This window comes from Peromyscus leucopus, chromosome 8b (assembly GCF_004664715.2).
Source record: "Peromyscus leucopus breed LL Stock chromosome 8b, UCI_PerLeu_2.1, whole genome shotgun sequence".
Taxonomy (NCBI): Eukaryota; Metazoa; Chordata; class Mammalia; order Rodentia; family Cricetidae; genus Peromyscus; species Peromyscus leucopus.
Window position 1 is genome coordinate 61,367,229 of NC_051086.1, and position 10,301 is coordinate 61,377,529.

The following is a 10,301-nucleotide window of genomic DNA, read 5'->3' on the forward strand; positions in this document are numbered from 1 at the left end:
GTTCAAAGCTACCCCATCACCAAAAAGAAAAGACTAGAAAAGGGGGGGAAGGAAAGAGAAGGGCTCTGAGCTACCTTGAACTTTCCACTAGCAGCCACCCAGAAGCTGCCTCCCTTCTCTTTGACTTCCCCACACATACACCTTACCGTCTGTTCTCTGCCTTTTCCTTGACTCCTGCCACCCTTCAGGAGCTGACATGGATGTGTGCCTTACAAACTATGGTCACTGTAACTACGTGTCCGGGAAACACGCCTGCATCTTCTATGATGAGGTGAGGGGCCGAGATGGGTGGAAGGGAGCTTTCCCAACCTGAGATCTTTCCCCAGCATTGGGCTCTAGGGCAGGGGCAAGAGTGAGGAGAGACCCGGCCTGTCCTCCTTCCCTTGGAGGGAAGACTAAGGCACTCCACCATGACAAGCTGCTTACAGGAGGAGCAGGCTGTCATTGCAGCTAATGTTGCTCATAGGAACAGCTGAGGGAGGCCGCCTCAAAGCGGGGGAGGGGACCAAAATAGAAGGATGTGCCCCTGAGTTTCATCCTAAGTATGTGCCAGTGAATATCAGATCAACAGGACGGTGCTGAGGAGGCAGAGAGGTAATAAGGAGTCAGTAGGGCAGGCTTGCACAAAAAGGTGAGTGGACGAATTCTGAAAGCCACGCTGTAACTGAAGAAGAGTATGTGAGCTTGCTAGGCAGAGCAGCAAGCCCTATGTCCTCTCTCCTTCACCCAAGGCTTCACACAGCAACTACACATCGTGTCTCCCCCCTCCTCCTCAGAATACCAAACATTATGAGCTGTTAAACTACAGTGAGCACGGGACAACGGTGGACAATGTGCTGTATTCATGTGACTTCTCTGAGAAGACCCCGCCAACCCCCCCAAGCAGTATTGTTGCCAAAGTGCAGAATGTCATCAGTAAGTTGGAGCAGAGGCCTGTGACCACACAGCTAAGGCCCTGGTCACCTTGGTCCTGCCATGCTGTCAATGACCTACAGTTCTTGGCCTTCCCAATCCCATTGGCCAAGCTCCTTGTTGGTGGGCCTGGGAAAGGTCACCACGAACCAAGTGCTGAACACCCACATATGTATCAGACCTTTCTGGGGACTTGAGACTCCACCAGCCCATTCTGAGCATCCCTCAGCCCCGATCATATAGCATAGAGAATGGGGAGATGCAGGGGCCCAGTCCTGCCAATCAGCCCAGATAGGCCAGCTGTTCACTGTTCCCCTCCTATGATCATCCCCCTTTTTCCCAGGGCGCCGCCGACACCAGAAACAGGATGAAGAGCCAAGTGAGGAGGCAGCCATGATGAGTTCCCAGGCCCAGGGGCCACAGCGCAGACCCTGCAATTGCAAAGCCAGCAGCTCGAGCTTGATCGGGGGCAGTGGGGCAGGCTGGGAGGGCACGGCCTTGCTGCACCACGGCAGCTACATCAAGCTGGGCTGCCTGCAGTTCGTCTTTAGCATCACTGAGTTTGCGACCAGACAGCCCAAAGGCGACGCCAGCCTGCTGCAGGACGGGGTTCTGGCCGAGAAGCTCTCTCTCAAGCCCCATCAGGGCCCTGTGCTGCGCTCCAACTCCGTTCCCTAGGCGTTGGCCGGGACACCCACCCAAGACTCCTGCAATGCAAAAGTATACACGAACCAAGCCCGGGTGTTTTCTATCCCAGAAACCCTCCAACCACAATCTTTGCATGAAATGAAGAAAACCTTTTGACTGTTTTTTAAGACTTTTTTTTCTTTTCTCAAGTTCTAGGGGGCATTTGCACATATATTTGTACTCAACATTTCATGGGAAAGCGGCAGACCCGAGCTGAGGAACAGCATGGGCAGGGAGGGGAAGGCCCTGGTCTGGACACTTCCAGCACAACCTCTCACCCGCCTCCTGCTCCCTCCTCCTCCTCGACCACCTGCCTGCTGTTGTAAAATAATCAGAAACTTGTTCTATTTTGTGGCAGTGACAATAGTTTTATATTAAAAGAAAAAAAATACAGTTTTCATACAGCAAAATCTATACAATATCATTGTTTTATTTAATATAAAGATCGCTCCCCCCTCCCATGGTCCCCCACAAGTTATTCTCCCTTTCTGCGGCGGTTGCACTACAGGTGGCTACTGTGTATGGACAAATGAGAAACGAGTTCTTTTTCTGGCTGTCCATCTATTTTATTCAAATAAGGAAAAGTGTATTGGATTTTGTGTAAATACATCTAGTGATGCCATTTTTTCAATGTTTTTAAAGCTGTACAGTACATGTGGTAGAGTGTTTTTCTCAAATGTCTATTGTAGCGAAGGCGTTTTTGTCGTAAGCCTGTTGTGTGTCCTTTTCTGTTCTCGCCACTGCTCAGCCCAGCTCCTTCCCTCCTCCTCTCCACAACTAGTACCAATGTACATAGTAATTGTAATGTTTTAGACTTTACAGAAACTTTCCTGTATTCTGTATATAAAAAACCAAAAATACTTCAAATTATGTTTTCTGCCTGTCTGTCCTGCCTGTCATCACCTTAGAGGGGACCTTCCCTGGGATCTCACTTTTTGCACCCTTTGAACTATTATCAGTCTCAAGGAGCCTCCAAGGGAAGCTTGGTAGAGAAGGAAGATGTTAGAGGTGAGCCTAAGCTAGGTGAGGAAAATGAAAAGGTGAGTACTTGGCTTTTAGGGGGTACTGTTTCTCTGGAGAATTGTAATATGGTGAAATTCATTCTCTAGAATAGTGGTTCTCAGCCTTCCTAATGCTGTGACCCCTTAATTCAATACCTCGTGTTGTGGTGACCCTCCACCATAAAATTACTTCATTGCTACTTCATAGCTGGAATTTTGCTACTGTTATGAATCAATGTAAATATCTGACATGCAGGATATCTGACATGCAAACCCTGTGAAAGGGTCATTCGACACCCCCCCAGGGGTCTCCACCCACAGGCTAAGGGCTGCTGCTCTAGACTCTGCAACTCAGTGTAATGTGAACGTTTTGCTGCTGTTCTCATCAGAAATACTTGCTGCGTTACCCTAATTCTAAAGCCCGGGGCATCCTCACCAAGGCAAACTCGCCACCTTCTTCTCGGAGACTAAGGTGATTTCTCAGGAAGTTCTTCTGGAGAACAGTCTCCCAGAAAACACCTGTGTTCTGACACTGTTCTAAGTGATACCTACTCATGCACTAGTCTATGCTGAGGTTTGAGGATGAGTTTTTACACCCACAGCATCTACAGTTGTGCTCCAAGTACACGGTGCAGTTAAATAGAGAGTTTCTCTGGTCTCAGAAATCTGACCCTGGCTCCAAAATCCTGGTGTAGTTTTTTCCAAGCCATCTACTGCCACTGCAGGCAAGGCTCCTAATGGCAGGCGCTCTGTAGTCCGCTCAGTGTCAACAGGTTATCCACACCGCTAGGCATGTCATAATTGTCTAACATCGAGTGTTAAGTCACTGTCCTAGGCAAGGTCCTTCCCACCCGCAGTGCCTGCACCCAAGCCTCCCTAGCTGTCCCCGTCCATCTTACCCTCAGTCACTCCTCCTGAGTAATGGGGTGTCCATGTACTTCTGCTACCTGTGATAACTGTTCCAGAGACAAATTACCTCCTGACACTGTCTCTCTCTTCCCTTTGGAAGGCAGGGGTCAGGTGGAGGAGCATACCTGTAATACTATTTTGGAGGTTGAGGCAGGAGCATCTCAAGTTTTAAGACCAGCCTGGGCTACCTAGAGAAACTGCCTCAAAAACAGAGAGAGAAAGGTCAGGTGAAGTCATGGAGTCAGGAAATCACATAGTAGAATCCGGACAACCCTGTCTGCCATGGTGAGAAGCCTCACTAGCCTGAACCGGGAGAGTCCTAGAAGCTGCAGGCTGGGATAATGAAAGGATGAGAAATTAAAGAATCGGTTCATTGAAGGGAAAGCATCCAGGACCGACTCCAAATACACGGGCTCATTCATGTACATAGGACTCCAGACTGAGACACTGAGCTACATACTCACACCTAGAGTAAACAGAGATGTTCATTCAGTCACACGCGTTGGTGGAGACTACAGATGCAGGCACAGCCTGGAGGGACTCCCGCCATGGGCACAGACGCCTACGCAGTGCTCTCACACCGGCGCGCGCCCAGAATCCAGAAGCACGCCCAAACCCTGAGCGGTGATCTTAAGGCCACAGGCATGCATACACCCACCAGTCCCTCACGCACATGTTTCCTGTACCTACCTGGCACACGCTCCGGGGAGTTCACGAGCCTAGGGGGCGCTCCCAGGGCCCCAAAGATGTTCGCCCAGGCACGCCGCCAGGGCACGCAGACGCACGCCTAGGGGGCGCTCGCACGGCCCACGCGCGCGCGCACACACCCCTGCACAACCTCCCGCCTGCCGCCGCCCTCGCGAGGCCGAAGCGGGAGCGACGAGGCCCGGGCGGGAGTCGGGAGCGCAGCCGGCATGGAGACGCTGCTGCTGGGCGCCGGGCTGCTGCTGGGCGCCTACGTGCTTGTCTACTACAACCTGGTGAAGGCCCCACCGTGCGGCGGCATCGGCAGCCTGCGGGGCCGCACGGCCGTGGTCACGGGTGAGTTCGCGCGGGCGGGCGGCGGGGAGGCCGGGCGGGTGGCCGCGGCCCGACCAGCTCAGCTGGCTCCCGCCCGCCGCCCGCAGGCGCTAACAGCGGCATCGGGAAGATGACAGCGCTGGAGCTGGCGCGCCGGGGAGCGCGCGTGGTGCTGGCCTGCCGCAGCCGGGAGCGAGGGGAGGCGGCCGCTTTCGACCTCCGTCAGGTGAGGCCACCGGGGGACGCGGGGCGCGGTGAGCCTGGGACACGGAGGGCGGAGCAGAGCGACTCGAGGAATCAAGATCAGAGAGGAGAGAGCCGCACCGCCTCTTAAACACAGAAGAGGATGCGGGGACACACAGGGGAGGAACATCAGAACCAAATCCCAGAGGAGACAGAAGAAAGGAGTCTCTAGTCTTGAGATGGTTAAGGATCAGAAAGAGTTAATGAAGCCAGGTGTAGTCCCAGCCCAGGGCCAGGAGCTCAGGGCCATCGTGGGCACTAGAAAGACAAAGAAGGAAATGGTTAGGCTAATGAAGAGCCCCAGAAAGAACAGCAGGTGCAAATACCCTGAGATGAGAGTCTGATTTAGGGAGCGGGGGATGAGGCGGGGGATGAGAAGCAATGTCCTAAAGGGGCTCTGAGCCACAGCCAGCTTCTGGAGGCCCTTACAGATCCCATCGAGGAGTTTAAGACAGCTGAGCTCCGAGAAGACTCTTCAGTAGGCTCTGGACCATCCCGATGGCTTTTTGGAATGAATTACTCATAGCTGTGTGGTACCCAGACTGCAGAGGACAAGAGTAAGAGGGCCAGTCTCAGCACACACCTTTAATCCTAGTGCTTGAGAGGCAGAGACAGGTGGATTTCTGTGAGTTCAAGACCAGCTAGGACAACATCGTAAGACCCGGTCTCAAAAAAAAAAGGGGGGGGGCGGGTTAAGTCTCTTAAGAAAACTTGTAGCCTGGCAGTGGTGACACATGCCTTTAATACCAGCACTCGGGAGGCAGAGGCAGGTGGATCTCTGTGAGTTCGAGGCCAGCCTGGGCTACAGAGTGAGTTCCAGGAAAGGCGCAAAGCTACACAGAGAAACCCTGTCTCTAAAAACCAAAAAAAAAAAAAAAAAAAAAAAGAAAGAAAGAAAGACAACTCGTTACAGCTGGTCATGGTGCACACCTGTAATTCCAGCAGAAGAGGCTGAGGAAGGGAGCTCAGGAATTCCAAGGCAGCCTGGGCTACAGAGCAGAAGCTGTCTACAACAGGCGATAGGCTGTATGTAGTAGATTTTAAGATAAATGATAACAGAGAGAGGAGATGATAATAGCAAATATCTGCACAGTGCTGACTGAATATTTTACATGTACTTGTAATATTTTACATTAACTCTGTAGCTCAGGCAGGTCTTGAATTCATGATCATTTTGCCTCAGACTCCTGAGTAACTAGGATAACCAGTGTATGCCACCACACCAGATATAACATGTATTTTATCTGACTTAATCTTCACAATTCTTTTTCTTCCAGTAGAAAGTATTACTATATTATCATCATCATCATCATTATCATCATCATCTCATTTTACAGTGGGAAAACAGAGACCCAAAAAGATTAAGTATCTTATCTGAAGTCGCACTCTAGTTAGAGGCAAAGTTGAGATTTGAATCCACACACCCATTCCATACACTCTGAGGCACTGGGACAGGTTTTAGTCATAGTGGGTAGGCTCTCAGACGCCTGGAAGAGGGAGGAGGAGGGAGGTACCTGGTAACAATCCTAGCCCTTACTGCTCCACAGGAGAGTGGAAACAATGAGATCATCTTCATGGCCTTGGACTTGGCCAGTCTGGCCTCAGTACAGGCCTTTGCCACTGCCTTCCTGAGCTCTGAGCCAAGGCTGGACATCCTCATCCACAATGCAGGTGAGAAGCAGCAGGCCCTGCAGGGGGGTGGCTAGTGGCCTGGAGAGGTAAGCTTGACCTCACCAGGGGCCAGCAGACGCGTCTCGCAGATGGGGATTCCCTGAGACCCATGGGACACCTGAAACGGCAACTCATGCCTGGCTTCTGCCCTAGGGATCAGTTCCTGTGGCCGGATTCGGGAGGCCTTTAACCTGCTGTTGCGAGTGAACCACGTTGGCCCCCTTTCTGCTGACACACTTGTTGCTACCCCGCCTGAAGTCCTGCGCCCCCAGCCGTGTGGTGGTAGTGTCCTCGGCCGCCCACCGGCGCGGTCGTCTCGACTTCACACGTCTGGACTGCCCGGTGGTGGGCTGGCAGCAGGAGCTTCGGGCATATGCTGACAGCAAACTAGCCAATGTGCTGTTTGCCAGGGAGCTTGCCACCCAGCTTGAGGGCACTGGGGTTACCTGCTATGCGGCCCACCCAGGTGAGGCCTGCCTGCCTGCTCTCAATTGCCTGTCATCTGTGTACCGTACTGTGCTAGTCCCCAGTCTGTTGAGTCACAGGATGGAAACACGGTCGGGGAGAAACCTGTTCCTTTCTGATCTTGGAACCAGGCTCTCTCCTCACCTGTTTTCTTCCTTTCCTACCTACGAGCTTCCAGGTGGGGAATAAGAACAAGACCTTAGGGTTGGGGATTTAGCTCAGTGGTAGAGCGCTTGCCTAGCAAGGCCCTGGGTTCGATCCTCAGCTCAAAAAAAAAAAAAAAAAAAGAACAAGACCTTGATAGTAATTCTGAGGGCTAGGGCTGCATTTCAGTGGTAGAACACTTGCTTTAGTATAGGTAAGGCCCTGAGTTTGTACTGTTTGCTTGCTTACTTGGGTATTTGTTGGGTTTGTTTTGTTTTGAGACAGGGTCTCACTATGTAGCCTTGGCTGTCCTCAAAACACTCAGAGATTTACCTGCTTCTGCCTCCAGAGTGCTGGGATCAAAGGTGTGGGTCACCATGCCTGGCTTCATTTTGTTTTTTTGTTTGTTTGTTTTGTTTTTGTTTTTGTTTTTTCGAGACAGGGTTTCTCTGTGTAGCTTTGGAGCCTGTCCTGGAACTCACTGCGTAGCCCAGGCTGGCCTCGAACTGACAGAGATCCGCCTGCCTCTGTCTCCTGAGTGCTGGGATTAAAGGTGTGCGCCACCACCGCCCAGCAAGTTTTTGTTGTTGTTTGTTTGTTTTTTAATGTGTTTATATTAGTGTTTTTTTGGCATGTGTGTGTGTGGTACCTGTATAGGCCAGAACCCCCTAGAACTGGAGTTAGGGATGGCTGTGGGCATCCATGTGGGTGCTGGAAACCAGCCTGGATCCTCTACAAGAGCAGCCAGTGCTCTTAACCACTGAGCCATCTCTTTAGCCCCTGGTTCGTTGGTTTTTGTTTTATTTTTTTTGAAACACTGTTTTACTCTGGAGCTCAGGTTGGCCTGATGTTGTATGTAGCTCAGTTGAGCCCCAAATTTACCCTATTTGTCTTGCCTCATGCTTAGATTTCAAGTGTAGGCCACATGTCAAGCTGAGACCCTGGGTTTGATCACCAACACCATCAAAAAAAAAAAAAAAGTTATGATGGTGATGATGATAAATTACCATTTAGTCAAAGAGCCCTTTCTTTGTGGTAGCCACTATACGATAGGCATTATGGTGCTGGAACAAAAGCAGTGAGCCAACCTTGGTCTCAGTTCAGTCTCCAGGGCCTAAAAATTATGCAAAGGAAAATAAAGATCTGCCAGGTGTGGTGGCACAAATGTTTAATCCCAGCACTCAGAGCTCTATAGTGGGAACCCTGTCTCTCTGGACAAAAACAAAAACCAAAGACTTGACCCTCCTATCCAGTGACAGGTGATAATAAAATGATGAGGAAGGGAGGCATAAGAGGGGTCTGGAGTTCTCAGGATGTTTTGTCTTTGTCAGTGACAGTCAAGGAAGAGGTTTGTAAAGGGAAGAATTGAACACGGATCTGAATGAGATAAAGGGATCTTTGAAGCTCGGAAAGCAATTAGCAGACACAAAGGCAGAAGTTCCTGGTGTGCTGTAGGATGGCTGTGAGGAGAACAGAGAGTGGGATGACAGGGAAGAGACAGGTCATAGAGATGGGCTTGAGTTTGAAGGGTTGGAAGATCCACTTGACTATTTTACTCTGAGTAAAATGACTGGTCTTCAAAAGACCGTGAATCATGATCATCTTTAGACACTAGGTTATAATAGGCGAACAACATCTGTCCTGCCTAGCTCTCCAAACTGCATTTGAGAAAACCATTGCCCAAGGCTTCTTTGTAATTACAGTGACAGTACTACTAGGAACCTTTATTAAGCTTTTATTTCAATTACAGATCCCTGGCGTTCAAAACAGTGGCTGATAGACCCAAGGTGCTTAAAAACTGATGGTTAAAGCCAGGCCTTGGTGGCGCACGCCTTTAATCCCAGCACTCGGGAGGCAGAGGCAGGCAGATCTCTGTGAGTTGGAGGACAGCCAGGGCTACACAGAGAAACCCTCTTGGGGGGGGGGGAGACACAACAAGATGAATGAATGGTGGAGATTGGGCAGCAGAGGACACAGCCTGGGGGATGGGAATGTTCAGGCCATTAGGATGGTAGAAAGGCTTCCGGTAGGAAATGGGTTAAGTCACCTCGTGGAGTCCCTGAATACCTGATGGATACTAACCTGCTTTCCCTGGAGCCAGAGTGTGCCATCTGCTTCTAGATGTTTTTCCGCTGCCTGTTCCCTGGGGCCCCACGGCGATCCTCCACAGCTCTTCTTTCTTCCTGCCCACAGGACCTGTGAACTCGGAGCTCTTTCTACGTCACCTCCCTGGATGGCTGTGTCCTATATTGCGCCCACTGGCTTGGCTGGTACTCCGGGCACCTCAAGGGGGTGCCCAGACACCCCTGTACTGTGCTCTGCAGGAGGGCATTGAGCCCCTCAGTGGGAGATATTTTGCCAACTGCCGTGTGGAGGAGGTCTCCCCAGCTGCTAGAGATGACCAGGCTGCCCACAGGCTATGGAAAGCTACCAAGAAGCTGGCAGGGCTTGGGCCTGGAGAGGATGATGATAGCCCTGATGAAGAGCCCCGACCTCAGGAGGATCTAGGGGCCCAGTCTTCTCTGAATGCCCCCAGCTCTGAGAAAACCACAGTTTCTGGACCTTCTCAGAGCTCTCCGGGCTCACCAGACTTGTCTACATTGACACGGCGAAGAATTCAGATGAAGGCTGAGCCTACACACTAACTTTCCTCACCCGTCGGATAGAATGCTTCTGTAGTGCAGTAGGACCCCTCAAAACCTCAGCTGTGTGCCTGGCCACTGAGGGCTGCCACATTTACCTTGGTGGTTCAGTTTGGGGACCTCTTATGTCCTAAACAGCCCTTTTCCTAGTGAAAGGAAATAAGTACTACTTCCTAAGACGGACAGTAATCCCAGATCCAGGGATGATATGTCAAGACACTGTATTGCTTTTGGAATTTGATTTTCAGGTTTCTGGGCTCTTCCCTGAATAATGATCCGCCCCGGGGAAGGGCTGGGGACATTGCCGCTGATGCACTGCTGATGTTGAACGTTACTGAACCAAGGGAGCCCTTTGCAACTTTCTAGCTAGGTAGTTCCTTTTACCCCCATTTTACCGAGGCAGAACTAGGAAAGGACTCAGGGCAGAGACTGGTTATTTGAGCCCCGGGGTCTGCTGTAAGGCGGGTGCCCGAGGGGACGCCGCTCAAGGAGTTACTACTACTGATGGGCCCCAAAGGTGCTAGGGGGGCCAAGCCCCCTGGAATAAAGCGAGTTGACCGCAGACGCGCAGGCTCCCGCCTCTCTCCACTCGCCGGCCCCGCCCTCC

General features: G+C 51.4%; 2 protein-coding genes across 2 annotated transcripts in view; both read left to right on the forward strand.

Annotated features, from left to right (window-relative positions):
* Phf12 (PHD finger protein 12) overlaps window positions 1-2,466 on the forward strand; it is a 50,405-nt gene extending 47,939 nt beyond the window's left edge. Inside the window, exons 13-15 of the mRNA XM_028866851.2 lie at window positions 189-271; window positions 777-915; window positions 1,256-2,466. Coding sequence (XP_028722684.1) covers window positions 189-271; window positions 777-915; window positions 1,256-1,590 — 557 coding nt within the window. The 3' untranslated portion in view covers window positions 1,591-2,466. The remainder of the gene's footprint in view (window positions 1-188; window positions 272-776; window positions 916-1,255) is intronic.
* Window positions 2,467-4,342: 1,876 nt separating this feature from the next.
* On the forward strand, window positions 4,343-10,256 carry Dhrs13 (dehydrogenase/reductase 13). Its single transcript, XM_028866858.2, is given in 6 exon segments — window positions 4,343-4,550; window positions 4,637-4,755; window positions 6,320-6,443; window positions 6,597-6,661; window positions 6,663-6,909; window positions 9,246-10,256. Coding segments are annotated over 6 exon segments (1,134 nt in total). The 5' UTR covers window positions 4,343-4,423; the 3' UTR covers window positions 9,698-10,256.
* Window positions 10,257-10,301: the final 45 nt, after the last annotated feature.